General features: G+C 40.7%; 1 protein-coding gene across 7 annotated transcripts in view; it reads right to left on the reverse strand.

Moving 5' to 3' along the window:
- LOC137634292 (peregrin-like) overlaps window positions 1–27,387 on the reverse strand; it is a 228,618-nt gene that overhangs the window by 79,658 nt on the left and 121,573 nt on the right. For all 7 annotated transcript variants that reach the window (XM_068366626.1, XM_068366622.1, XM_068366628.1 and 4 more), the window contains one exon: window positions 1,227–1,428. In XM_068366626.1, coding sequence (XP_068222727.1) covers window positions 1,227–1,428 — 202 coding nt within the window. The remainder of the gene's footprint in view (window positions 1–1,226; window positions 1,429–27,387) is intronic.

Raw genomic sequence — 27,387 nt, forward strand, 5'->3', positions numbered from 1 at the left:
TAAGATATTAGAAACAAAGTATAGCTGGTTACTAAAACAAGCATAACAAAATGTATTGTTAATGATTTTGATGGGTGAAGAAATTTGTTTCATGGTCAATGAAAAGTGTTGCAACAAGCATCAATTAAAAAAAAATCATAAAATAAGCCACCCCTTAACATTCAAGAGATGCCAGCAAATGTAAAAAATCCACAAATACATAATGGCCCCTAATAACACTCCAAGATCCAATGTTCCTTGTATAACTTACCGTAAAGAATAAAAAAAAGTTATCTAAGCCTTTGACAGTAAAGACATAACATAGAAAGTATTCACACTTATATAACAGGAAATACAGAGTAATGTCTGAACAGAAAATATATAAAGCCTGTATTAAATATTGGCTTAAAAATTCACTTATAAATATGAATGCAATCCTGCATTTGCTGTTATATAACTGTGAATACTGATACTGTAAAACCACTGCATGTATTGCTGCTAAAAAAAGAAAATTATGACAACTTGAAGTACTCTCTGCCTTAAAGAGCTACATTGAGGAGACTGACAGATTGTGTAATAATGGCTTTTGTCTCTTTCCAGTTGAGGAGCTCCCCTACATTTATTGCTATATGATTGTGAATGCTTCCCTGTATTTCTCAATATATAACTGAATCCCACAATTTCCTAAAATCATTACTTTAATGAATCCACATGTTTTCCCACAATCTATCAAATTCCTGAATATTAACGGATAACTGTAGACTGAAAAAAATTAATCTTGACTATACATAAACAAACTAAAACCAAATAAACATTCCATTATAAACAAGTGAATTTGATAATTTAATAAGAAAAAACATTAATGTAGTAACAATCATGTTTCAGTTACACTTTTCATTCAACTGGAAAATATAGGTCTGTTTCCCTAGTTCCCTTAGATGTTGGTTGCCTCCTCAATTAAAAAGATTGGACTGAATTAAGAAGTTCTTATTAAACAAAGAGTTATGACAAAACCTAAAATGACTAAGATGAGTATGCAAAGATAATATTTTCATGTTAACAATTCCCAATTTAAAACCTCTAAGCCTAAGGTAATTTTACCATCATCTTCATATGTACAAAATGATTTTGCACACTCATGTAATTCGAGATTTAGAAATTTCATCAAGTAAGTCAACCATGACACTACTTTAATGAAAACATATTCTGATTACTACAAAAACCAAAACATCATTAAAGTTACTTACGCTAGCAGATCTCTCTCGGTCCCTCAAACAAACAGTTTTTTCTTCTGTTTGCCGATTACTGCGCCGGGCATGGGATGTGGTGAGACGGCGGAGAAGAGGGACACCATTTCGAGATTGGCGTTTTAATGTCCAAAATGCAAGTAAGCGATGCATGAACTGAGATCTCTTTTCAATGTTGACCAATGAAGCTAATTTCTGGATACTGAAAAGTAAATTGCCAAATATTTATATATATAAGAATTATGTTTGCATCTATGAAAAAATATCACCCATTCAACTCACTTATGCCCACATTTTTATGGATTAAATAGAACACTGCCAGATAAAATACTTAGATTAAAATCCTTTAAGCATGAAATGGGTACAATATTCTGAAAGCAAAAACATAATGGCTTATGCACAATGCAAAATCTTACACAAGGAAAATCTTCATTAAACAGTTTATTCATGATACTAAATTGTGAAAAAAAGCTAAAATTAATCACATGCATATATATAATATAAAAAGAGAAGACTGAAACTGCCTACACTTGTGATCAATACAAACTGAATACTTCTACAAACAAGAACCCATTTATCAATACAGTACGAACTAACTAATTAGATTACTTTACTTACTCTCCCTTATTCTGTTCTCGACAGTGATCCTAATGAAGTTAGTGTAATGGCTAGGAGAAAGCTCATAACTCTTAAGTAATGACATAAAAAATCGTTTATCATGTGGAATGATCAATGCATTTTCTTGTCCAATTGGCAAGGAGCAGCACCCGTTGAGATAGTACCGGTGTAGTTATGGGGTCCAATGACTGGCCAAACAGTACTACATTGGATCCTTCTCTCATTACAATTCACCTGTCCTTTGCCTACACATACTGGCCTATTCTATACAAATTCCCCTCTTTTAATGACCACATCCGGCACAGAAATTACTCTATCTGATAAAGCTAGTAAGGATTGAATGATGAATAAAAGATTTGTGGTGTTTCTTGTTCCCACATAATGGGTCTTTTTCAATTAACTTTAGGGGCAAAGGGCAGTCTGATTGAAGACCACTAGTTAGAAAGGACTACTATATAAAACAATCCATAGTCTGATTAAAGGACTGATATTTCTTCTGGATTTGCAAGTGGAAGATTATTGATAATGAAATTTCAATTTCTTATTAAAAAATATAAGTTAAATAAAACAAAGCCGTTAAAATATACAAGAAGAATCATGAAAAAGGACACCTGTTGGAACATTGTTAGAATTATTGCATAACAATATGAAGAAAAAAAATATAAAACTCGATAAGTAAACAAAGAAAAAGAGAGGCTACAATGGCAAATATACCTATAGGATCTGTGGTAATCACAAAGCTGTATCTTCACCAGGAGGGAAAGTCACTGCCATTCCCCCTGAAATACATTCTTCAGCAGAACACTGACAGCATGATGAAAAAGTCTTACTTGATCCATCAGCAAAAGTCCCAGTTAGGATGTAACCATTATATCATCATGTGACCTGATGAATTTAACAGTTGTCTACCCACAGATTGGACTATGGCAGACCAGAGTTCCCTGTTGATTGACAACATTTATCATAGGACTGATATTGTAGTCCTTCCAGGAGGATTTTTCCCAACGGTGACCTTTATGGACAAGGAAAGCAAGATACTTTTGTTAGATTGGTCAATTAACACAGGCATTTGCAGGACGGCTGGATTGAAAGTTTTTTTCCAATTGAAGAACTATACACAAAGTGCTTGCACCTCAAATTTAACCAAGTTGACTTCGAAGATTTAAGAGGAACACATGGTCAAAGAAAAAGATGATCTTTGTATTTAAGGACAAATTTGCCATTCTCCTTGATAAAAGCCAACCTCATATCTTCTGGTCTGTTTGAAGCATTCAAAGTACCCCCATACATTTGGACTTTACAGCCATCACACATGAAAGTTTACACTGTTGACAACAGTATCCTTGAAAAGACTCAACAATCGTTTCACATCATGGGGTAAATTCATTCTTATTTCATTGTCCTCAGTATTACAGCCAAATGGAACCAACTTTGTAACCCAAATTCCAATGGAGAGTAGTAAGGATATCATCACAATCCTCTCTTCCATTTCTGTTTAAACCTATAAAATACTACAATGATGAGGTGGGCACACTCTGAATCAGTAGGTTTATTAACATTAAATATACAAGATTAAATCAATAACTTTACCTCTTAAAGGAACAACTGATGCAATATGCTATGATTTAAATCTTGCGGAAAATAAAAAGCAAGAGGAAATATATTCTAATAGACCATAGTACTTGGGGTCTGTTGTTGCAGCAAATGGTGGAGTGGAAGCAGATGTACGTCAGAGTGAATGAAGGATGCAAAGTGTTGGAGGCAGTTAAGGGAGTAGTAAAAAATAAAGGGTTGGGCATGAATGTAAAGAGAGTTCTATATGAGAAAGTGATTGTACCAACTGTGATGTATGGATCGGAGTTATGGGGAATGAAAGTGACGGAGAGACAGAAATTAAATGTGTTTGAGATGAAGTGTCTAAGGAGTATGGCGGGTGTATCTTGAGTAGATAGGGTTAAGAACGAAGTAGTGAGGGTGAGAACGGGTGTAAGAAATGAGTTAGCAGCTAGAGTGGATATGAATGTGTTGAGGGGGTTTGACCATGTTGACAGAATGGAAAATGGCTGTCTGCTAAAGGTGGTGATGAATGCAAGAGATGATGAGAGAAGTACAAGAGGAAGGCCAAGGTTTGGATGGATGGATGGAGTGAAGAAAGCTCTGGGTGATAGGAGGATAGATGTGAGAGAGGCAAGAGAGCGTGCTAGAAATAGGAATAAATGGTGAGCGATTGTGACGCAGTTCCGGTAGGCCCTGTTGCTTCCTCCGGTGCCTTGGATGACCGCGGAGGTAGCAGCAGTAGGGGATTCAGCGTTATGAAGCTTCATCTGTGGTGGATAATGGGGGAGGGTGGGCTGTGGCACCCTAGCAGTACTAGCCAAACTCGGTTGAGTCCCTTGCCAGGCTGGGAGGAACATAGAGAGGAGAGGTCCCCCTTTTTTTTCCATTTGTTTGATGTTGGCTACCCCCCAAAATTGGGGGAAATGCCTTGGTATATGTATGTATAGTGTAAGTTCTGCTAAAATGTTATTTTCATTAGTAAAATAAATTTTTGAATATACTTAACCGATGATCATATAGCTGTCAGCTCTGCTGCCCGACAGAAAAACCTACGGGCGGAATACGCCAGCGATCGCTATACAGGTGGGGGTGTACATCAACAGCGCCATCTGTCAAGTAGGTACTCAAGTACTCGATGTCAACAAAGAACCAATTTTCTCCTCTGTCCACTGGGTCTCTATTGGGGAGGACAGGTGGGTCCTTTAATTTATGATCATCGGGTAAGTATATTCAAAAATTTATTTTACTAATGAAAATAACATTTTTCAATATTAAACTTACCCGATGATCATATAGCTGATTCACACCCAGGGGGGTGGGTAGAGACCAGCATTACATGTTGACATTATTATGAGCTAAGTATTCCGTATTTCATTTTAGCAGTTATTCAAAATAACAAACATAAAATAAATAAGTACCTGGTAAGGAAGTCGACTTGAACAATTACTCTGCCTTTTTAAGTACGTCTTCCTTACTGAGCCTCGCGATCCTCTTAGGATGCTGAGCGACTCCTAGGAGCTGAAGTATGAAGGGTTGCAACCCATACTAAAGGTCCTCATCAAAACCTCTAATCTAGGCGCTTCTCAAGAAATGACTTTGACCACCCGCCAAATCAAGTAGGATGCGAAAGGCTTCTTAGCCTTCCGGACAACCCAAAAACAATAATAAAACATTTCAAGAGAAAGATTAAAAAGGTTATGGAATTAGGGAATTGTAGTGGTGGAGCCCTCACCACTACTGCACTCGTTGCTACGAATAGTCCCAGAGTGTAGCAGTTCTCGTAAAGAGACTGGACATTCTTAAGATAAAAGACGCGAACACTGATTTGCTTTTCCAATAGGTTGCGTCGAATATACTTTGCAGAGATCTATTTTGTTTAAAGGCCACGGAAGTTGCGACAGCTCTAACTTCGTGTGTCCTTACCTTCAGCAAAGCTTGGTCTTCCTCATTCAGATGGGAATGAGCTTCTCGTATTAACAGTCTGATAAAATAGGATAAAGCATTCTCTGACATAGGCAAAGATGGATCCTTAACCGAACACCATAAAGCTTCAGACGGGCCTCGTAAAGGTTTTTAAATAGAACTTAAGAGCTCTTACAGGACATAATACTCTTTCTAGTTCATTTCCAACCATACGATAAGTTTGGAATATCGAACGATATTGGTCAAGGCCGAGAAGGCAGCTCGTGTTTGGCTAGAAAACCAAGGTGTAGAACATGTAGCCGTTTCGGATGAGAATCCGATGTTCTTGCTGAAGGCATGAATCTCACTGACTCTTTTAGCTGTGGTTAAGCATATCAGGAAAAGAGTCTTAAAGGTGAGATCTTTCAGGGAGGCTGATTGAAGCGGTTCGAACCTGTCTGACATAAGGAATCTTAGTACCACGTCTAAATTCCAACCAGGTGTAACCAAACGACGCTCCTTCGTGGTCTCAAAAGACTTAAGGAGGTCCTGTAGATCTTTATTGTTGGAAAGATCTAAGCCTCTGTGACGGAAGACTGATGCCAACATGCTTCTGTAACCCTTGATAGTGGGAGCTGAAAGAGATCGTTCTTTCCTCAGATATAAGAGAAAATCAGCTATTTGAGTTACAGAGGTACTGGTCGAGGATACGGATACTGACTTGCACCAGTTTCGGAAGATTTCCCACTTCGATTGGTAGATTCTAAGGGTGGATGTTCTCCTTGCTCTAGCAAACGCTCTGGTTGCCTCCTTCGAAAAGCCTCTAGCTCTCGAGAGTCTTTCGATAGTCTGAAGGCAGTCAGACGAAGAGCATGGAGGCCTTGGTGTACCTTCTTTACGCGTGGCTGACGTAGAAGGTCCACGCTTAGGGGAAGTGTTCTGGGAACGTCTACTAGCCATCGAAGTACCTCGGTGAGTCATTCTCTCGCGGGCCAGAGGGAAGCAACTAGCGTCAACCTTGTCCCTTCGTGAGAGGCGAACTTCTGCAGTACCTTGTTGACAATCTTGAACGGAGGGAATGCATAAAGATCTAGATGTGACCAATCTAGTAGCAAGGCATCTATATGAACTACTGCTGGGTCCGGGATAGGTGAGCAAACTATTGGGAGCCTCTTGGTCATCGAGGTTGCGAAGAGATCTATGGTTGGCTGGCCCCAGGTGGCCCAAAGTCTCTTGCATACATCCTTGTGGAGGGTCCATTCTGTTGGAATTATTTGTCCCTTCCGACTGAGACAATCTGCTATGACATTCAAGTTGCCTTGGATGAACCTCGTTACTAGTGAAAAGTCTAGACCTGTTGACCAGGTGAGGAGGTCCCTTGCGATCTCGTACCATGTCAGAGAGTAGGTCCCTCCTTGCTTGGAGATGTACGTCAAAGCCGTGTGTTGTCCGAGTTCACCTCCACCACTTTGCCTTGAAGGAGAGACCTGAAGCTTTTCCAGGTCAGACGTACTGCCAGTAGCTTCTTGCAGTTGAAATGCATTGCCCTTTGACTCGAGTTCCATAATCCCGAGCATTCCCTACCGTCTAACGTCGCACCCCAGCCTACGTCCGATGCGTCCGAGAAGAGAACATGGTTGGGAGTCTGAACAGTCAGGGGAAGACCCTTTCTAAGGTTGAAAAAGTCCTTTCACCAAATCAGACCAGACTTTATCTTTCCGGAAACCGGGATCGAGACCGCTTCTAGCGTCTTGTCCTTTTTCCAGTGAAAAGCTAGATGGTATAGAAGAGGACGGAGGTGTAGTCTTCCTAGTGACACAAATTGAACCACGGATGACAGTGTCCTTACCAGACTCATCCACAGCCTGACAGGGCAGCGTTCCTTCTTCAGCATCTTCTGGATGGATAGCAGGGCTGGGGGTTGATCGTCTTGTTCAGCAACGTCCTCATCAGAGGGTTCCTCATCCGAAACTGATGAGGAAACGGCAACGGAGTGGGCAACGTCTGACTCGCTGAATCCGGTCGCACTGGTGGATGCGTGACGGAGCCGGACGCAATATCATGGTACTGCTGCACAGTCTGTGAACTGTCAACCATGGGGACGCGAGGAAGTACAGCGTCAACCCGAAACTGTCTAGACTGTCTGGGTTGTGCAGTCAACACCCTACCGGGTTGCTGAGGTTGACGCACTGCGTCACAACAAGTCACCTCTGCTGGTTGTTGAACGTCTTCCTAGTGACACACTGAACGTCAACAACCACCTCCGAGCGTAGCTTAACGTCAACGTGCGACTGGCAACCCACACTGGGTCGCATCGGTGGAGGAACCACCTCAACTGGCGGACGCGAGTAAGATACCTCAGCGTCAACAGGGCGCACAACCAACCGGTAGGAAGGTTGTTGGCCAGAAGGTTCTTCTCCGTATTAAGTCCTCTATCAAGGACACAAGCTTGGACTGCATGTCTTGCAGCAAAGCCCATTAGGGTCTACGGGAGCAGGTGTGGCAACAGACGGGGTTAGCGACTGAAGCGGAACCATTTACCATCCCTGGAAGCCTTGTTATGTGTGACATAATAGTACAGCAAAACTTCAAAGGCTTGACAAAAGTTGAGAAGTTGACCTGTAAACACCTGGAGCGTCTCCTGGCTATGCGCCTGGCCGAGTCTACCAGAATTGAGAAGTCTACCTGGGCAGAGGCATGAACTCCCAAGCTGAGAACTTCTCTTCAAAAGGCTGTACCCCTAAAACTCCTCCTGGTGCAAAAACCAGTCGCCTAGCCGACGTAACGCTCTCTAGGAGAGCGAGAGAGCACTAGCTTAAAAACAACGGCTTCGAAGTAGCTAGGCCTAGTGTAAGTTCTGACGTGAGGCGAACGAGGAGCAGCAGTTACAAGATCCGGACGAAGATCCTTAAAAAATCATCATGATTTAATTAAAGTCCATAGGAGGCTAAGCAGCTTAAGGCTCCTCTCCAAATGACAGAGTCCTCAAAGGAATATCAGTAGGAGGGAGAACAGCACTTTCTCATCTACAGGAACCTTGTCCGAGAAAAGCTAGGTTATCTCAGTGAGGGTCTCACTGGTGCATTAGCAGCAGACCAGAAGGCAACGTTATGTAACTGCTTGACAGTCTGTGAACTGTCAACAACCAAAGCTGTGTGGGGAAGCCTCAACTCCTGACTGACTAGTCTGCTGCGGGCGAGTGGCGGTAACCACAGTGGGTTGCGGAGGCTGACGCACCGTGTCAAAACACGGCAGCTTAACTCCACCCTCCTGTTGTTGTGGTAGCACACGCACGTCAACGGAGGGTTCCGTGCGTCTGTGGGAGTCAGCATGCGTCTGGCAGGGTCGACTGCGCATGGGTGGAGGAGCTCTCACAGCCAGAGTGTGGGAGCAGGCAGCCGCAGCGTCTGCTGGGCGCACAACCGTGGCAGGTTGTAGGCAAACGGGTGCATCGTCAACCTTCTCCGCAGTCGGAGTGTGGGAGCAGGCAGCCTCAGCGTGAGCTGGGCACACAACCGTGGCAGGTTGTAGGCTAACGGGTGCAGCGTTAACCTTCTCCGCACGAAACTCCTGCATAACCGCAGCTAACTGAGTCTGCATAGACTGCAGTAAAGACCACTTAGGGTCTACAAAAGCGGCAACAGACGGAGCTACTGTCCGTTGTGACTGAGGGTCTAAAACAGCGGGTGCGGCAACAGACGGAGTTACTGCCTGTTGCGGTACCACCTTGCCTCTCTTGGGAGGTGTGCAGTCGTCGGATGACTGCAGCGAGTCCGAACTGACCCAGTGGCTACACCTGGGCCGTTGGACTTGCGCGGAAGGGACCGACTTGCACTTAATAAGCTGCGAGACCTTGGTCCAAGGTTTCTTACGAGAAACCTCTTCCGCAGACGAGAAGTAAATGGGCTCTCTCGTCTTTGTGTGGGTGGGGCGATCTTGGGTAGATACGCCCAAAACCACGGAGGGAAAAACGTCTGCTCGTTGATCAAGGCCTGAAGAACCCATAAGTCGTTCGACATTACTTCTCCCCTGGGCTTGGGAGCTTGCAAGAGGTCCCGGACTAGGTGAACGACAGGCACGAACAGACGAACCCTCGGACGCAACACTGTAACACTTTGCGCATATCACTTTATCACTTTGATTTTCTGTTTTGCACTTATTTCACTGAAATCGAAACTTTTACTGATTTCTACCTGAAACACGCAATCCTACCCTTCATTAAAAGGTAGTAATTGCGAAAACAGTCGTATAATGCAACAGAAAACATAAATATAAAGATAAAGAATTCAGTGGCTGGGAAAGAGACTAAACACTAGTTCAAATAAACTACGTTTACAATCTCTCACCGCACATAGCCTGGGAACAAGAATAAAACCCTAGAAACGTTTTACCTTCTTCCCCTACAGCGACTAGGGAGGAGAGTAAGACGAGAACAACGTTACCTGCTTGAACGAAACGTTTTTTCTCCTCTCTCTCCCTTCGTCTCTATCTCTCTCTTTCTCTCTAGATTTCGCACCTAAGAGAAGAGCCCAATAATATATCGTCAAAACATGTTATTTGCTAAAGGAAAAAAACTGAAAGGTTTTCCAAATAAAAAGTTCCTTTAATTTAGAATTTAAACCATTTAAGCTAAGAAAGAATGAACGAAACGCCAGAATCGGTTTACTCTTACTGCACAGTGAAACCGTGATACACTCTCTCTCTATCGTAACGATAGAGCGCATGTTGAACGTCCTGAACGTCAACAACTGCGTAGACTAAAAAACTAAACGTTAGTTCATCTTTGAAAACAGTACGAGACTATCAAAGAAATTCTTTCATAAAACATTAAATTTAAAAAGTTTTAAATTCTTTAAAGGTTAAATACGATATAACGGGCTCAACGTTGATTAACTTCGGTTCCAAGTTAGGACCGCCTACTATCAGAAAAGGTCGCATATAAACAAAACAAAAATTTATTTTTATATGTTTATAATAAATGGAAAGTTAATCGAAGAGGCCTAATAAAGGCGGAGAGATATAAAATATATAGATCTATAACGTGTTAAGCAAAATTACTAAAAACCTAAACACACTTCCGTCTAAGGGAAGGGTCGGCCATTTAAAAGTGAAAGAGAGTCCATACTCTCTTTGTCACCATAATTAAATCTATCCAAAACGAGTTCAAGTTTTGAAATGAAGATAAAACCCCTGCATAGCGAAAGCTCAAAACTGGAATAGTGTACTTCACCAAATAGTTGTGAAAACAAATCCAGTTAGTAACAGCGTATTTAGTAGGTCTTGCCAGTGGCACGAGAGAGAGAAAATTGGTTCTGTGTTGACATCGAGTACTTGAGTACCTACTTGACAGATGGCGCTGTTGATGTACACCCCCACCTGTATAGCGATCGCTGGCGTATTCCGCCCGTAGGTTTTTCTGTCGGGCAGCAGAGCTGACAGCTATATGATCATCGGGTAAGTTTAATATTGAAAAAACTATACATGACAAAACAGTTCAATTCATAACCTGCAGTTTCAGGAAACATGAATGGATTCTATTTCTTTTTCAACTCATGGGTTGCAAGTAACAGTCAGTCTGTCCTAATTTTAAAATGTCACCCGAGATGGGATTGTAAGTGTGAAATGCAGTAATTACTCATCATATTGGAGAGATGTGCTCAATTTACCTAACACAAATAAATACATATACAATCATAAGTGACGCAAATCTATCACTTGTTTTGCTGTCCATGAATTCAACTTCTATAAAAGATAGTGACATTTCTTAGATATGAAAGCACACCAACTTTGTTTAGCTAAGTATATTGGTAATTATATATAGTAACTGCAAATGGAAAAATGATTATTATAATTATTCGATCCTTGGCCAATTTTCATACTGAAGATCAATGTTGTTTCTAAAAAGTATTCTAGAAGAGGAGTCAATTGTAAAACATTCCAGACACAACTAAATATAACCTCAACCTGCCAACCTGGGGGGGCTAGATCTGAAAGGCATTCCATCAAAGAATATACCTTTCAATTTTGCAAGCCACAAATCACAAAAAAATATAATTTATTGGATGATAAAAAATTAATAACTCAAAAGTTACTCTTCTCAAAATGGTGAATGAGACTTGATCTAAAATGTATACTGAAAAGAAAGCTACCTTCTTATGTGATAGCTATACCTCATAACTTCAAAAGTTATTGAGATGGAAAGCTAAAATCCGGTTAGTTGATGTGTGGTGTTTTTATAAGCATGAAATAATCACTTCGAATACAAATTAAAAAGACAATATTTTCTTGTGGCAATTCCTTTTGATGCCTCACATGATATGATTAAACTTTCAAATCAAAGGCTGAAAAACATTAGCGCTACAACCAAGATGCTTTTACAATTCAGTAAAAAGAACATTAAAAAGAGAGTGTGTATGAACATATATTTGTTAAATAGAATCAACTTATCCCAAGAACTTACAGAATTAATCTTATGACTAAAATATATACAAGCGTATTTTACTAGGAAGCATTTAATGCACTAACTATAAAACTAGTTCAAGCTACATAACTACTGTACTGCATTAGTCTAAGCAAAGGTTCCTTACAATTACTAGCAAATAGTTTCAAAACAACTTATTTTGTTAGTTACTACAAAACATTCAATCTAATCAAAACCACATACCATTCACATCATTGTAAAGGATGATTTTCTAAAATACCTCAGTTCAACTAAAATTTCCAATAAAGTTTGGGGGTTCCCATTTTACTGATTTTTTTTTTTCAAAACCAAAATACTGTAAGTATATTGGAACAAACTAGTACATTTGGTTTTCACATCTTTTGAAAAGATATCAGCAACATGAAAAAACAAAGTTTATAAAGGAAAAAAAAATGGCACTACGATTATCCAAAAATCACTGCAATTACCTTAGAAAAACCATGCTACCACAATATCTAAACAGCCTTATCAGTCAAATGCAGAGCTTACCCATTACTTCATAAATGACCGTTGTTTATATAAGCAGGTATCCTTCTACTTCTGTACTTATTTTAAAATACCACTAAAAGCAACCTCCATGATAGGCTACTCCTTTCATCGGTAAAATTACCCGAAGCTCGTGTCAGGTGTTTTCATCAAATGTAATTCAGGGGGTTATTTTCCACAAGCTAGTAAGTTTAGGGATCACTGGTATGAAATGCAGTAAGTATAGAGTAAATTGAATATACAAGAAAATATGAATCTTTGCTGGAAACGAATAGGAAAATTTCACTAACTTACCAATGTATTAAAGAATATATTCCAAACTAAATAATAATTACTGTCTGGAACTACAAACTTCCTATGATCTCCCAAAACAATTAGCACTCAATCAAAAATTAAATCTATCTTGGACAGTTTGGTATCTCAGGATCTTTGCTTCATCTACAATTAAAACATTACACTCCAAGTTAATTGAAGGCTTACAGATAATCAATCCAATGAAGTAAAATAACAATCATCAACAATATGGCATACAAGAAAATATTTTAGTAGTTGGCTGAATTATACATGTTAAACCATAGGCCTAGGAAGAAAAGATCTAATGCATGTGACTATTTCAAAAGCATGCGTCATTAAAAAAAAATTACTAAATTTTCTTTATTTGATAAAAGCACAACGTTGAAATAAAATTACTGTACTTCTGTCATCTGATGGAAAATACATATATATATATATGGAATGAAAATAAATGAAAAAAAATATATATCTAAATTAAGATCTTGAAACAGGATACAGTGGTATAAATTGATATAATTTATACCTAAATTTATGGACTAACCTTCATACTTTAATTCATAAGACTAATCTTCAGACTTGCTGTTGTCTAATTTCATGATTCAAAATTTTGTGATCTTTCAAGGTACAGTATATGATTTCTTTTGGATTGCTGACAAAAACTTTCAAGAGTAACAGTTGGTAATTAATAATAATAATAATAATAATAATAATAATAATAATAATAAAAATGATTAATAATAATAAAAACTAAGACTATATAGTCTTCTACATACCCGTACTTGGGCAATTTAAAAAAAAAAAAATTATTTTTGCTAGGATTTTTCAAGATAAGTTCTTGTAGAATTTTTTTTTATGATCTTCAAGGTAGTAGAAATGAGTGTTTCAATCATAAATGTGTTAGCCTTCCAGTCACCTTAAACAACTGAAATAAAGTCTGCTCTGACATTAATTGCGCACTTACTAGCTCGGGCTAAAGGCGTGCATTAATACTTTAAACATTCTGCACGATAACCAAGAGTAGTTCCTAAATAAAGCTAGTACATTTGAATAGTTGAAAAACAATGAATCATCCCGCATTAATTGGCCAATATGAATTAAGGACAAAAATAGTATTCAGTGCCTTTTGATCATAGACAAAATGGCAACTTGCTATTCAATTTAATCAAACAGTTATAAACTCTTGACATGACTATTTTGGTTAACTATACCAGGTACTGTACCTTACTGTGCATTGAGAAATGTAATACTCTTTGCATCAAGGCTTATTTTATTAATAATATGGAAATACTTCAACAATTACCTATCAAAGATAACTAACATAATAAACAATGTCACATACATAAATATCATCAAACCTAAGTACCACCACTTAATATAAAATTACATAACTGAATACACTAAAAGGATAGCATAAATGTAATTATGCAATCACTGTGTTGAGAATTTCCACTTTTACCATATTGTTTTTGGTTATTTTCTCAACATTTTTCGTTCTCCATTACCTTAATGGTCACCAACAACTTTGTTTTTGTTATCTTCTCACCTATCTGCTAGCACTTTTCAGAAGGATACTTCTAGTAGACAATTCACTGCACAAGACAGTTGTAATTGAAATTATTGCACATCTACACCATTAATCTATTCTCTACTTAATGCCATTTTAACTCTTCATTCCTATCTTACCACTCAGCATTTTTAGGCCACAGTCACTTTTGAAAGTTCAACCATCACCTCTTCCACCACATACGGATTTATGTCAAAGAAGCCAAACTCTTTAACCATCCATAGGATTGAAGTTACTTCAGTGCCAAAAAATCTTCTACAATAACAAAATATATAACATTCTCATCTTATTTCCAACTAGAAGCACACCTCAACCTCTCGGTGAAAAACGATGCCCTTTGCACAAAATTCTCAATAAATTTTACTCTAAGGAATATTAAACACAAGAGAACCAGCACATTATAGAACTTGGGAGACACCTAGAGTAACTAAGACAACAAACTAAAGACACTGTACAAGGCAGAAAATGGAAGAACTCCTCGGGATGCAACTTTAATGCATCTACAAATAAGTGAATGTGACAGATGAGAACAAGAACAGTCATGCATTCACTGGCCAGCCCGCAAGGCTGGGGAGAACTATACAGGACAGTGATTCATACCAACAGGGAGAGCTGTCGAAAGTTTTTCTTTAAATTTAGGGATTAAGGCTATCACCTCAACAGAAGGATGTGGGCAATTTTATCAAGATTCATTGAAATACAGTAATAAGTACTGTACTGTATACAGTACAGGCAAGCCTCTTACTAAAACCCCGTTTACCTTTACTTTGATTAAACATTAATTACATCGATTTAATATTACTAAAGGCATTACCTTAGTCTCAGTATATGTACTAGAACCAAAATTACAAACATTTATTTGCCTGGCCAGAGTTAACCTGTGATGAGCTAGTGACTGAGCTTACAAACAAATGTAGCACACTCCCAAGCAAATCACGATACAAACAGCTAAGTTCAGTTGATACTTAGGTTCACCCCATCAAAATTTAATGAAATAATATGCCAGGCCATACACCTATGTAATATGAGATAGTTTAGGAGCATTTAGTTTAGCATATATATAAAATATATATATATATATATATATATATATATATATATATATATATATGTATATATATAAATATATAAATATATACATATATATATGTATATATATATATATATATATATATATATATATATATATGTATATATGTATATATATAAATATATAAATATATACATATATATATATGTGTATATATATATATATATATATATATATATATATATATATATATATATATATTTATATATATATACATACTGTATATATATGTATATACATATACATATATATATATATATATACATACTGTATATATATGTATATATATACTGTATATATATATGTGTATATATATACATACATATACATACATACATATATATATATATATATATATATATATATACACATATATGTATAATATATATAATATATAATATATATATATATATATATATATATATATATATATATACATATATATACACATATATGTATAATATATATAATATATTACATATATATATATATATATATATATATATATATATACACATATATATACACATATATGTATAATATATATAATATATAATATATATATATATATATATATATATATATATATAAATTTCTACCTCATACTTGGGATCGAACGCTAGCCCCTTCTAATGAAAGGCCAGGTCGAAACATGTTTCGACCTGGCCTTTCATTAGAAGGGGCTAGCGTTCGATCCCAAGTATGAGGTAGAAATTTATTTCTATTTGAACACGATGTTGTGTTGATATTTATCCATATATATATATATATATATATATATATATATATATATATATATATATATATATATATATATATATATATATATATATATATATATATATATACATATATGCAGTAGGGTGCCGAATTATGCGAGAATTTGGTCGATCAATGACCTCGTATAAATGGAAAATCGCATATTTCGAAACACACAATTAACAGAAATAATTCCATTGGGGCCATGGCAACCAGCAACTTGCCTATTCAAACGTGCTTACCACCCATTTCCAATACTTTCTATGTACTATACTGTATTTTTTTTATAGTATCAAATTGTTCTTGTGAATAAATCAAACATTTAATATACTTTAAAGTTCCAATAACTTGAAAAAAAGGGGAAAATTACAACCAGGATGGGTGTAACCACCGTATATTTCCCGTTATAACACGACCCAGAATACAGACAAATTTTAATGTTTGTCATATCTATTGTATAAGACCACTGGTGAATAGCAAAACCATCACTCTGTACACTGGCTTTTGTTTTATCATTGAAAATCCAGAATTATTAAAATAAAGCCGATTTTATATCATGCGTTTCCTAAACACGCAAAAAAGCACAATAAAAAACGACAACCAATGTTTTGTTTACGTTTATCTCTGATCATAACGAAGAAACAGACGCATTTACACATCTGTGTATAGGTTAGTTTTTGCATCGACAGCAATCTTACCAAGTATTGATTATATGTTGATTTTGTTATTAACAATGTTCTACTTAATTTTTCTTAGAACTTCCAAATAAATGAAATGAATGCCATTTATATAATGTTTTTCTTTATGACGCCGCCTGAAACGGAAACCTTCCATTCGTTTGCTGTACGCTCCATCTTCGATCATAATAAACAAACGAAGGCATTAAACACACATGATCAAAGTGATAAATAATGATATTAAAAGCTTTTAGTAAATATGTTATTACAAACATTATTAACCGTATCTATATAAATTCCTACATACGTGGCAAAGCAAGGAAAACTATTTTCTTTTTCTTTTTGCGTATAATCAACAATAACAAACTGCTGCTAATGACAAAATGATAATTTACGATAATTCTAAACTGTTACTAAAGATGATTGTCCATTCCATATCCAAAATACTTTTCCTAACTTTAGTTATAAGTCAACTTGTACCCTCTCAATTATGAAACCATCTAAAAATAAAAGTAAGAGAAGAAGCAAGTACTAGGCCGGTCTTTAAAGTTATCGAACAATTAAGTTACCGCTTTAACGTTCGATGTGACAGAGATGGTGTGAGATTGGAGAAAGTAAGGAAAATTGAATCATGATTGATTTTCAATATAACTGAAACTTTGTGAAGCAACAAAGATTTCATTTGTTAGTGAGAGAGAGAGAGAGAGAGAGAGAGAGAGAGAGAGAGAGAGAGAGAGAGAGAGAGAGAGAGAGAGAGAGAGAGAGAGAGAGAGAGAGAGAGAGAGAATCACCTGTCGATTAATTCCTCGTTTTTGTTTCTTGTACCATCTGAAGTGAGAAATTGATCGCCACAACTAACAATAGTCATGTTAATTTCATTCTTAAACTCGGGTTGCCATATGTGAGGTATTTTCTGGCATCAAATCAATCTCTCTCTCTCTCTTTCTCAGAGAGAGAGAGAGAGAGAGAGAGAGAGAGAGAGAGAGAGAGAGAGAGAGAGAGAGAGAGAGAGAGAGAGAGAGAGAGAGAGAGAGTTTTTTATAATAATATCGTGCATTATACAAAACAAAATTTGTAAAGCAAACCTACACTGTTTAAAATATGACAAAATATTGCCGACTCGTTCCCGAAGTTTAGGCTAATCACTGCCAATAAACGAACCCAGCCTACATGTGAAAACCTTCAACACCCGAAGGGAACAATAAAGCTTTTATATATACTGCACTAAATAATAATGCTTTATATCATCAATAACTCTATTATTGAAATTACCAAAAGGTTAGAGAAAGATAAAGATTGCCGAGAATGTAACCACAATTCTGTTTATATTTTGTCAGCTGGACTCGCACAGTTAAAGTTGATTTCATTGTTGATGTGGCATTTTATCCTTAAATAGGCTATTTATTACGAAATTATGTTAATAAGATGTAAGGTTAATATCGTTTTTTAACATTTAGTATCAACTACGTTATTTAGGGCTACCAATATATTTAAAAAGACAATAGATTTGATACATTTTGTAGTGTATGACTTGCAAACTTTGAACAGCTTCGCAGATACAGAAAATTTATTTTTGAAAAATAGCGACCGCATAAATGGGGAATCATATAATTCGAACACGCATAATTCGGGACCGTACTCAATAAATATATACATATATATATACATATATATATATATATATATATATGTGTGTGTATATATATATATATATATATATATATATATATATATATAATATATATATATATATATATATATATATGTTTGTGTGTGTGCGTGTGTGTATATATGTGTACAGTGATACCTCGGTACTCGACCATAATCCGTTCGAGATCCGTGTTCGACCTCCGATTTGTTCGAGTACCGAATTTTTTTTCCCCATAAGAAATAATGGTATATATTCTATTCCGTTCCCAAGCACTCGAACAGGCCCAAAATATTAATAAAACGTGTACCTAAACAACAATAATTATCTAAATGTGTATGAAATTGGTCAGAAAATCCTATAAAACAATTTTAAACCATTTACTGTACTAAAATAAAACAATTTTAAACCATTTTCTGTACTGTAGTGAACATACCTTTGAGCAGCGGTTCGATGGCATACAGGGATGGATGTGGAGAGGATGGAAGGGGGAGGTTACTGCTTGGAAGGAGAGTCCCCTTCCATGATGTGGCGGGGTAGTTCTCCTTCAGGAGTTGTTTCTCTCTCCAATGAAAGGGTGGGCAGATCTATTTCAGGGGTTTCTTCTCTTCTTTGTCTCTTCTTTGGAGGAGAAACAGGCTTTGATGTAGCAGCTTTCTTTTCTTTTGTGAAAAACTGGTCTATTGTTAATTGTTTCTTCCTCCTCTGCAGTATTCTTCGAAAATGATACATGACACTATCATTAAACATATGCACTGCCCGGTTTGCTACTGCAATTTCTGGGTGGTATTTTTCAGCAAAAGCCTGCACATCTGCCCACTTGGAACAAATTTCATTGATGAGAGAACTTGGAACATCCTCCCTTACCTCATCCTCTTCTGAAGATTCCTGCTCCACAATCAGATCCTGCTGCTGTTGTTGTTGCAGGTGCAACAATTCCTCCACAGTCAACTCGGTAGAATGGCTTTCTACAAGCTCATCAATATCATCCTTGTCGACCTCAAGCCCCAAACTCCTGCCCATGACAACAATTTCCTCAACGACATCAGTGTCATCAGAAATTACAGGGGTAGCAGTGCTTGGACCCGCCTCTGGTTGGAAACCTTCAAACTCCCTCTCTGTGACACATGATGGCCACAGCTTACGCCAGGCAGAGTTCAATGTCCTATAGGTCACACCTCGCCAAGCTTGGTCAATCATGTTAACAGAGTTGAGGATGCTGAAGTGTTCCTTCCAGAATTCCTTTAGGGTCAACTTCGTGTCACTGGTCACTTCAAAACACTTTCTGAAAAGGGCCTTGGTATAGAGTTTTTTGAAGTTTGAAATGACCTGTTGGTCCATGGGCTGGAGTATGGGAGTAGTATTGGGGGGCAAGAATTTGATTTTGATAAAGCTGTATTCTTCTTTCAAGTCATCCTCGAGACCTGGAGGATGTGCAGGAGCATTGTCCATAACCAGAAGACATTTCATTGGCAAGCTCTTTTCAATGAGGTAAGCCTTAACCTGGGGGGCAAACACTTCGTTTATCCACTCAGTAAAGAATTGTCTTGTGACCCAAGATTTAGTGTTCGAGCGCCACATAACTGGTAGTGCACTTTTACAAATATTATTTCGTTTGAACACCCGGGGGTTGTCCGAGTGGTACACTAACAAGGGTTTGATCTTGCAATCGCCACTTGCATTTGCACACAGCAACAATGTTAGCCTATCTTTCATTGGCTTGTGACCTGGCATCTTCGTCTCGTCCTTGGTAATGTACGTATTGGCTGGCATTTTCTTCCAAAATAACCCAGTCTCATCACAATTAAAGACTTGTTGTGCGATCAAATTTTGTTCATTTATGTACCGATCGAATTCCCCCACGTATTTATCGGCTGCAATTTGATCCGAACTAGCTGCCTCCCCATGCCTAGTAACACGATGAATACCTGTTCTATTACGAAACTTTTCAAACCAACCCCTGCTCGCTTTAAATGTAAATGAATCACTTTCACTGGTACTCGGACTTTTCTTCACTAATTCTTCATAGATATGCAACGCTTTTTCACAAATGAACGCTTCACTAACACTTTCCCCGGCCAACTGTTTTTCTTTAATAAATATTAAAAGCAACTTTTCCATCTCCTCAATCACTTGTGGCCTTTGCTTAGTTACCGCCGTAACTCCCGTTGCAACATTCGCCTTCTTAATCATTTCTTTATGCTTTAAAAACGTAGAAATGGTCGACTTCGCCATTCCGTATTCTACCGCTAAATCGGACACTCGTACACCATTCTCATATTTCGCTATAATTTCCTTCTTCAACTCGATCGTTGTTCGCACTGTTTTCCTCTTCTCCTTCCCCTTAACACTCATTACTTTCTTGGGACTCATTATGAAAGCTAAAAAAGCAATTAAAAGCACTGAAAATCACTAAATCACAACGAATGCTGATCGCGCGTTGTCTGAGTGACGCTCTCGAGAGAACTGATGCTTCCCGAACAAGCGAGAGTGGCCGAGATGGCGCGATCATCACAAAGCCCATGCGGTCGTCACGTGTTCGGCTGGTCGAGTACCGAATTTTTGGTCGAGCACCGCAGCAAAAATTTCTCGAAAATTTTGGTCGAACTCCGAATTGTTCGAGTATAGAGTCGTTCGACTACCGAGGTATCACTGTATATATATAGATATCTATATATATATATATGTGTGTGTGTGTGTGTGTACCGACTTTTCATCCAACGCCACTTCGTCCACGTCTTTTTGTCCGATGTCTTTTCGTCCTATGGACTTTTGGGCCAACGACATTTGGTCCAATTTTAAAGCGTTTCGATCCATAAAAGAAAAAAGAGAAAACTCTAGCCAATCCATAACTTGTCCATTAGAAAATTATACCCGCTGAACGTTTTATAGCAGAATTAAACCACTCTGCAGCATTTTTTGTGCTAGGTAACTCTTAAAGAATACGCTCATTAACATTCCATACATCTAATGGGAAAAGAGATGGATCTCTCCTTCGTCTCGCACCACGTCCTCTTACGACTCCCATGTAAGTCACATCAAAGTAAGCAATTATTTTGAAAGGTATTTTGTTATCATCTATCAATTCCTCATAGGCCTCTTCAAAACCTTCAGTAGGGAAATATACTAATGCTGAAAAACTTCTTACTTTAAGACATAATTCAGCTGTGCTTCTTATATTTTTCTTTGAGAACTAGATCAACAAATTTTCTAAATATAGACTACCCTAGGTGAAACAAACATGCACCTATAGAGGAATTAGGGAATGATGAATTAAATGTCTTATGAATCTCAACTTCGAAATCTGCCATGAGATCGACTGGATCTACATTAGGTTGCATAATTTTCAATTGCTTGGAAAGTGATTCATATGTCTGCCTTGTTTTATTATGCAGTAATGCAAAGACCCGTGGGAAACTGCTACCATTAACTTGTACATGAATGCAAAATAGTTGATCCCACTGTTCCGGCACAATTTTTTTATGTCTCATCACATGCCCAATGACAATATGATGCTACTGTATATCTTCGAGAGCTCTTTCTGATGCAAATATTAGAATTCTTTGATGATCCTCGAAGCCTGAACCATGACTTAAAAACTGTTCACCATTATCAAGTTTACCGTATTCAAATCCATGCAGGAAATCCGGAATGTCTTGTGCAGTCTCTACTTGGTCAAAATCTCCGGGGAAAGAAGAGAAAAGAGAAGACAAGGGGAAAAGGGAAAAAGAACCTGTGTCTTTTTGGTCTTGATAACGGCGATTATACCTGGGGCTTTGGCCGTTAAATCGCTTGGAGCGCGGAGATGACTGTTCCAATAGAGAACCCGTCTAGAGACTTCCTCGAACATTCCTTGAGGTAGTGGGCTGTGAACATAGATTGATTGGACCAGGTGCCTGCCCTGAGGATCTGCGCTACTGCCATGTTTCTTTCAAAGGCAAGAGAGGTACTTACACCCCTAATGTCATGTGGTCTGGGATTACCTGGTAGGGGAAGACCGGCACTACTTTAGGCCTTGATGATCACCTGTCGAAGCCAAAAGGAGATGGTATTCTTAGAGACCGCCTTTCTCACCGCCCCCGTGGAGACGAAGAGGTTCTTGATACCAGGCCGGAGACTGGCAGTCCTCTCCAGATATTTCCTTACGGCCCTGACTGGACACAACTTCAAATCTTCCGGATTACCTGACCGAGAAATTGCTGGAATAGTGAACCCTTCGAATTTTGGATCCCAGACAGCTGGATTTTGTGTTTTAGCCACAAAAGTAGGAACGAACCTGAAGGAGACCTCACGCCAACCTCTTGTATGCGAGACTTCGTAGGAAAAACCATGGATCTTGCCCACTCTCTTAGCTGAAGCCAAAGCCAACTGTGTCCTTCAAAGGTTCAAATGGTGGCTCACTCAGCATTTTCAGAACTCTAGCCACATCCCATTGCGGCACCCTGGAGGCATGGGGAGGACAGGTTTGCTCAAAGCTCCTGATGAGCATAGAGATGTGCCTAGAGGAACCCAGATCAATGCCTTTCAGGAGGAAAACTTGGCCTAACGCTGCACGGACTCCCTTGATGGCTGGAATTGACATGCCCACCACGTCCCCGAGGTGCACGAGGAAATCCGCAATGTCCGGAATCGAGGCTCTTAAGGGCTTGATGTTTCTGGCGGCATCACCATTTCGTGAAAATGGCCCATTTTGCCTGGTACACCGCTGCCGATGAGTGCCTCAGATAACAAGACATTCTTTCAGCTGTTCCTGCCGAATAACCTTCTTTCTTCAGGAGCCGCTGGATAACCTCCACGCGTGAAGGCGCAGAGATCGTGGATTGTCGTGGAACCTTTGGAAGTGTGGCTGCCTCAGGAGATCTGGTCTGTCTGGCAGAGACCACGGGGGAAGGCACGCTAGCTCTTTTAGATCCGCGAACCATTCCCTCTCCGGCCACCAAGGCGCTACCAAAGTCCTCCTTAGATTGTGAGCCGTCCTTACACTGTTGAGCACTTGCCTGATCAATGTGAAGGGAGGGAAGGCATATACGTCGAGATTGTCCCACCTGTGTTGAAAGGCGTCTTCCAATGCCGCCTTTGGGTCTGGGACAGGAGAACAGAATACGGGGAGTTGCGCGTTCAGTCTGGTTGCGAAGAGGTCCATCACCGGCGAACCCCACTTTTGGATGATGAGTCTTGCTACTTCTGGATGAAGGGACCATTCGGTCCGCACCACCTGGCCCATTCTGCTGAGTCTGTCGGCTAGGACATTCCTCTTTCCCAGAATGAATCTTGCTGTTATTACGACTTGTTCTGACTCGGCCCAATCCAGAATCTCCAACGTGAAATCGCACAACTCCTTCGATTTTAGACCGCCTTGCTTCTTTAAGTAGGCTACCACTATGGCGTTGTCGCACATTAACGCCACTGTGTTTCCCCTTAGAAGACCGACGAACTGAAGGCACGCTTTCTGAACGGCCCTCATCTCCAGGACATTGATATGCTGAGTCTTCTCCACCTCCGTCCAAGAGCCCCTTGCTGACTTCCCGAGAAGGTGAGCTCCCCATCCTTCCTTGGAGGCGTCCGTGAAGAGGAGCATCTCCGGGGGCTCCGCTGCGAAGGGCATCCCCTTGAGGGTGTTTGCTTGGTCCCTCCATCACTCCAGGGATTGCCTCGTCTCTGGAAGAACAGGAATTATTTCGTAGGGCGAACCTACCTGGTTCCAGAGTCCCTTCAGGTTCCATTGGATGGTCCTGAGTTTCATCCTCCCTTGGGGAACCAGCTTCTCCAATGAAACTAGATGGCCTATCAATCTCTGCCAATCCTTCGCTCTCCTGGGCTGTCCTGATAGGAAGGGACGAAGGACCTAGTCCAGGTTGTTCAGCCTTTCCTCTGATGGGAAGACTCTCACTAGTCGGGAGTCTAGAACCATCCCCAAGTACGTCATCCTGGTGGAGGGAGACAGGTGCGACTTCTCCAGGTTGATGGTGATACCCAGAACTTTGCAGAATTGCAGTAGCTTCGAGCCTTGCTCCTTCAAAACTGCCTCTGAGGAAGAAAGGAGCAACCAGTCGTCCAAGTAGCGAATCAGACGAATTCCCCGTTCGTGAGCCCATACGGAGACAGTCATGAAGATTCTCGTGAAAATTTGGGGCGCTGTCGACAGGCCGAATTGCGAGACCTGGGTATCCCACTTCACCCGAAGGTACTTTCTGCTGGAGGGGTGTAGGGATCTGGAAATAGGCATCTTTGAGATCTATGGAAATCACGAAGTCTCCTTCTCCCAAGGACTCCAGGACCGACTTCGAGGTGTCCATCTTGAAGCTGGTCTTGCACACAAACTTGTCGAGGGCCGACAGATCTATAACTGGTCTCCAACCTCCCGTCGCTTTCTCCACCAGGAAGAGGCGGCTGTAGAACCCTGGACCCGGTTGTAGGACCGTTTCCATTGCCCCTTTCGCTAACATAGTGGAGACTTCTTCTTGTAAGGCCTCCCTCTTCAAGGGGTCCTTGGGGGCTAACCACTCCGCCTGACTTGCTGGGATAAGAGGTGGAGGATCTGCCAGGAACAGAAGCCTGTACCCCTCTTTCAACACTGTTACCATCCAGGGTTCTGCTACGTGATTCTTCCATGCTTGCCAAAATTGTTTGAGGCATCCCCCTACCTGAGGCTTGGGCAGGAGTGGGGGGCCTCTCCCCCTACCTCCTTCTGGAGGAGCGACCTGACCGTTCTCTCCTGGAAGCTGAGTGGGCTGTTCTATAGGAGGCTGGGGGTGTGGGATCGTCCCTGCGGGAGGGCTGCGAAGGGTGAGACCACAGGGACGCCGGGGCCTCTCTCCTCACCTGGTTAGGGGGGGCTCGAGACGTCGACGGTCCATCCGGCGGAGGCCTTCTGTAAGTGGGCCTCCTCATGGCACGAGGTCTGGGAGTGTTCACTTCCTTCCGTTTCAGAAGTTTCTCAACCACTTCTTCTGTCTGTTTCAGGGGAAAGAGTCCATCACCCCACACAGGAAGGTTCCTCAAAGTCCTCGCCTCCCTGTCCGGCATACGTCTGGACAATTTATTCAAGACTGTGTCCCTTCTTCGCAGGACCCAGTTGGCGGATAACGCTAGAGACTGAAAAGTTAGGAACTTCAAGGCCCGCCCTCCAGAGCTGGTAAGTTCCTTCAACAGTGCTTGGTTGGACGTAACTGCAGGGTCGGAGGAAGCCTGGATGCCTACTAATGTCGAGGCCCACCAGTCTAACCAAGAGGCGACGTTGATGAGATCTTTGGACATCTCCTCCATCATCGTCGCCTCCGATGGAGAAAAACAGATAGGTGCTGAAGAAGCTCTGTCCTCCGAAGACCCCTGACCTAAAACTTCTAGGGAGTCTTCAAATTTGCTGGCTTTTTGTGGCTGTCCTTCCATCCAATAGTATTTACTTTGGGACTTCAACCCCTGGAGTAACTTGGAGGAACTCTGAACTTTGGAACCTTCCGCGTTTCGTGCCACAACCTTGTCTATGTGAGCACGGCCAAGCCTCACATCTCTGGCCATAGGTAGGGCTTCTGTTGAACGGGTTCCTCCATTAGCCGATTAAGGCTAGACCGCCAGGCATTCTCGTCGGAAGGAAGTGGTTCCTCAATCCTGTGGTGTTGACGAATCAGATCAATAATCCTCCTATAAGCGGAGTCCTCCACTGGCGCGCCTTCAGTGTCGCCATCCGCGCCCTCCGTCCGAGGTCGAGGAACCGTACTGACGGGGGCCTCCGCACTAGGTTGTGGTCTGAGGATGGGCATTGCGGAGGGAGCAGGATCTCTGTCCTCCGTTTGCCTTTCTTCAAGGGGGCGAGGCTTCAGTGGGTTTGCCCGACGGAGGAAGCCGTCCCTCTATATTGCTCGGCTGAGCTAACTCAACGAGGCTGCCCGTCTGAAAAGGCGACTCCCTCCGCTGGGCAGGTAGAGACGCCTGTTTCGAGGCCTTACGCCTGTCCGAAGAGCCCCTTGGGTCTTTGTGAGGGTCAACTCTATGGCGGGTAGAGACGCCTGTTTTGAAGCCTTACACCTGTCCGAAGAGCCCCTTGGGTCTTTGTGAGGGTCAACTTTATGGATGGTGGAGGCCCTTCTAGGAGGACTGTCTCCGGGTAGCTAACCCGCAGTGCTCGGGAGAGTAGTAAAGTCCACGAGCTTACTGCGGGGAACGAGGACCCATTGCTCCGGTGAACTGCTCCTCCTGGCTTTCCTCCTCGGGGACCCTGACCGCTTCCTCCCATGTCGTGACCTAGAGCGGGATCTCGAGGGGAGCACCGTTTCCTGGATCTGTCCCTCCTTCGAAGGTGTCTTCTCCACGCCTCATCCTCCGACGACAATGATGAGCCTACCTCCGAGGACTCCGACGACTCCTCGTAACAGATCCGAGAGGCGGGCGCGTCTGTTTTCACAATTTTCTGGGTTCCAGATGTTGAAGACTGAAGGAAGACGTCGGGAACCGCCGATAGAGGGGCTGGGAGAGAGGTCGGACGATCAACATTCAGGAACCAGGACCCAAGGCCGTCCTTCCCCCTCAAGGGTGACCTACAGGGAGTTCTCGGGGGGCCCCATCCGGGGGGATCTTCCAATGGCAAATCTTCTTTTCCTGGGGCTCCTTCAGCTGCAGAGGCGCCTGAAACATAAATCCAAGAAGCTGGTGTAGATACAAGGACATCTTTATTCCACATAGGGTCGTCCAAAGAGACGTGCCCCCCTCACTAATTAAACCTTCAGGCCCCCCACTTGCCTGTAAAGGATCAGCAACCCCAGAATCCCGAAGACACGACTCCTGGGGAAGAACCATTGGTTTCTTCCCCACAACGGACTTACCTCGTCCCCTACTCTGGGTAGGGGATGAAGAAGGGACCCTGTCAGACTTCTCTCCTGTAGACGTCGCGGGCGAAGAAATGCTGGTCTTCCTGGGCGAGCGTTTAGGTGACTACTTCTTCTTCGTTCCAAACCTCACCCACTGCACTTCACTCCACGACACACACTCCGGACACGTGTCCGAAGGAGAGCAAACTCTACCCCTGCACGAAGAGCAAAGGGAGTGCGGGTCCACCTCAGGCTTAGACAAGAACGCACCACACGACTTT

This window comes from Palaemon carinicauda, chromosome 44, assembly GCF_036898095.1.
Source record: "Palaemon carinicauda isolate YSFRI2023 chromosome 44, ASM3689809v2, whole genome shotgun sequence".
In the NCBI taxonomy this organism is placed as follows: Eukaryota; Metazoa; Arthropoda; class Malacostraca; order Decapoda; family Palaemonidae; genus Palaemon; species Palaemon carinicauda.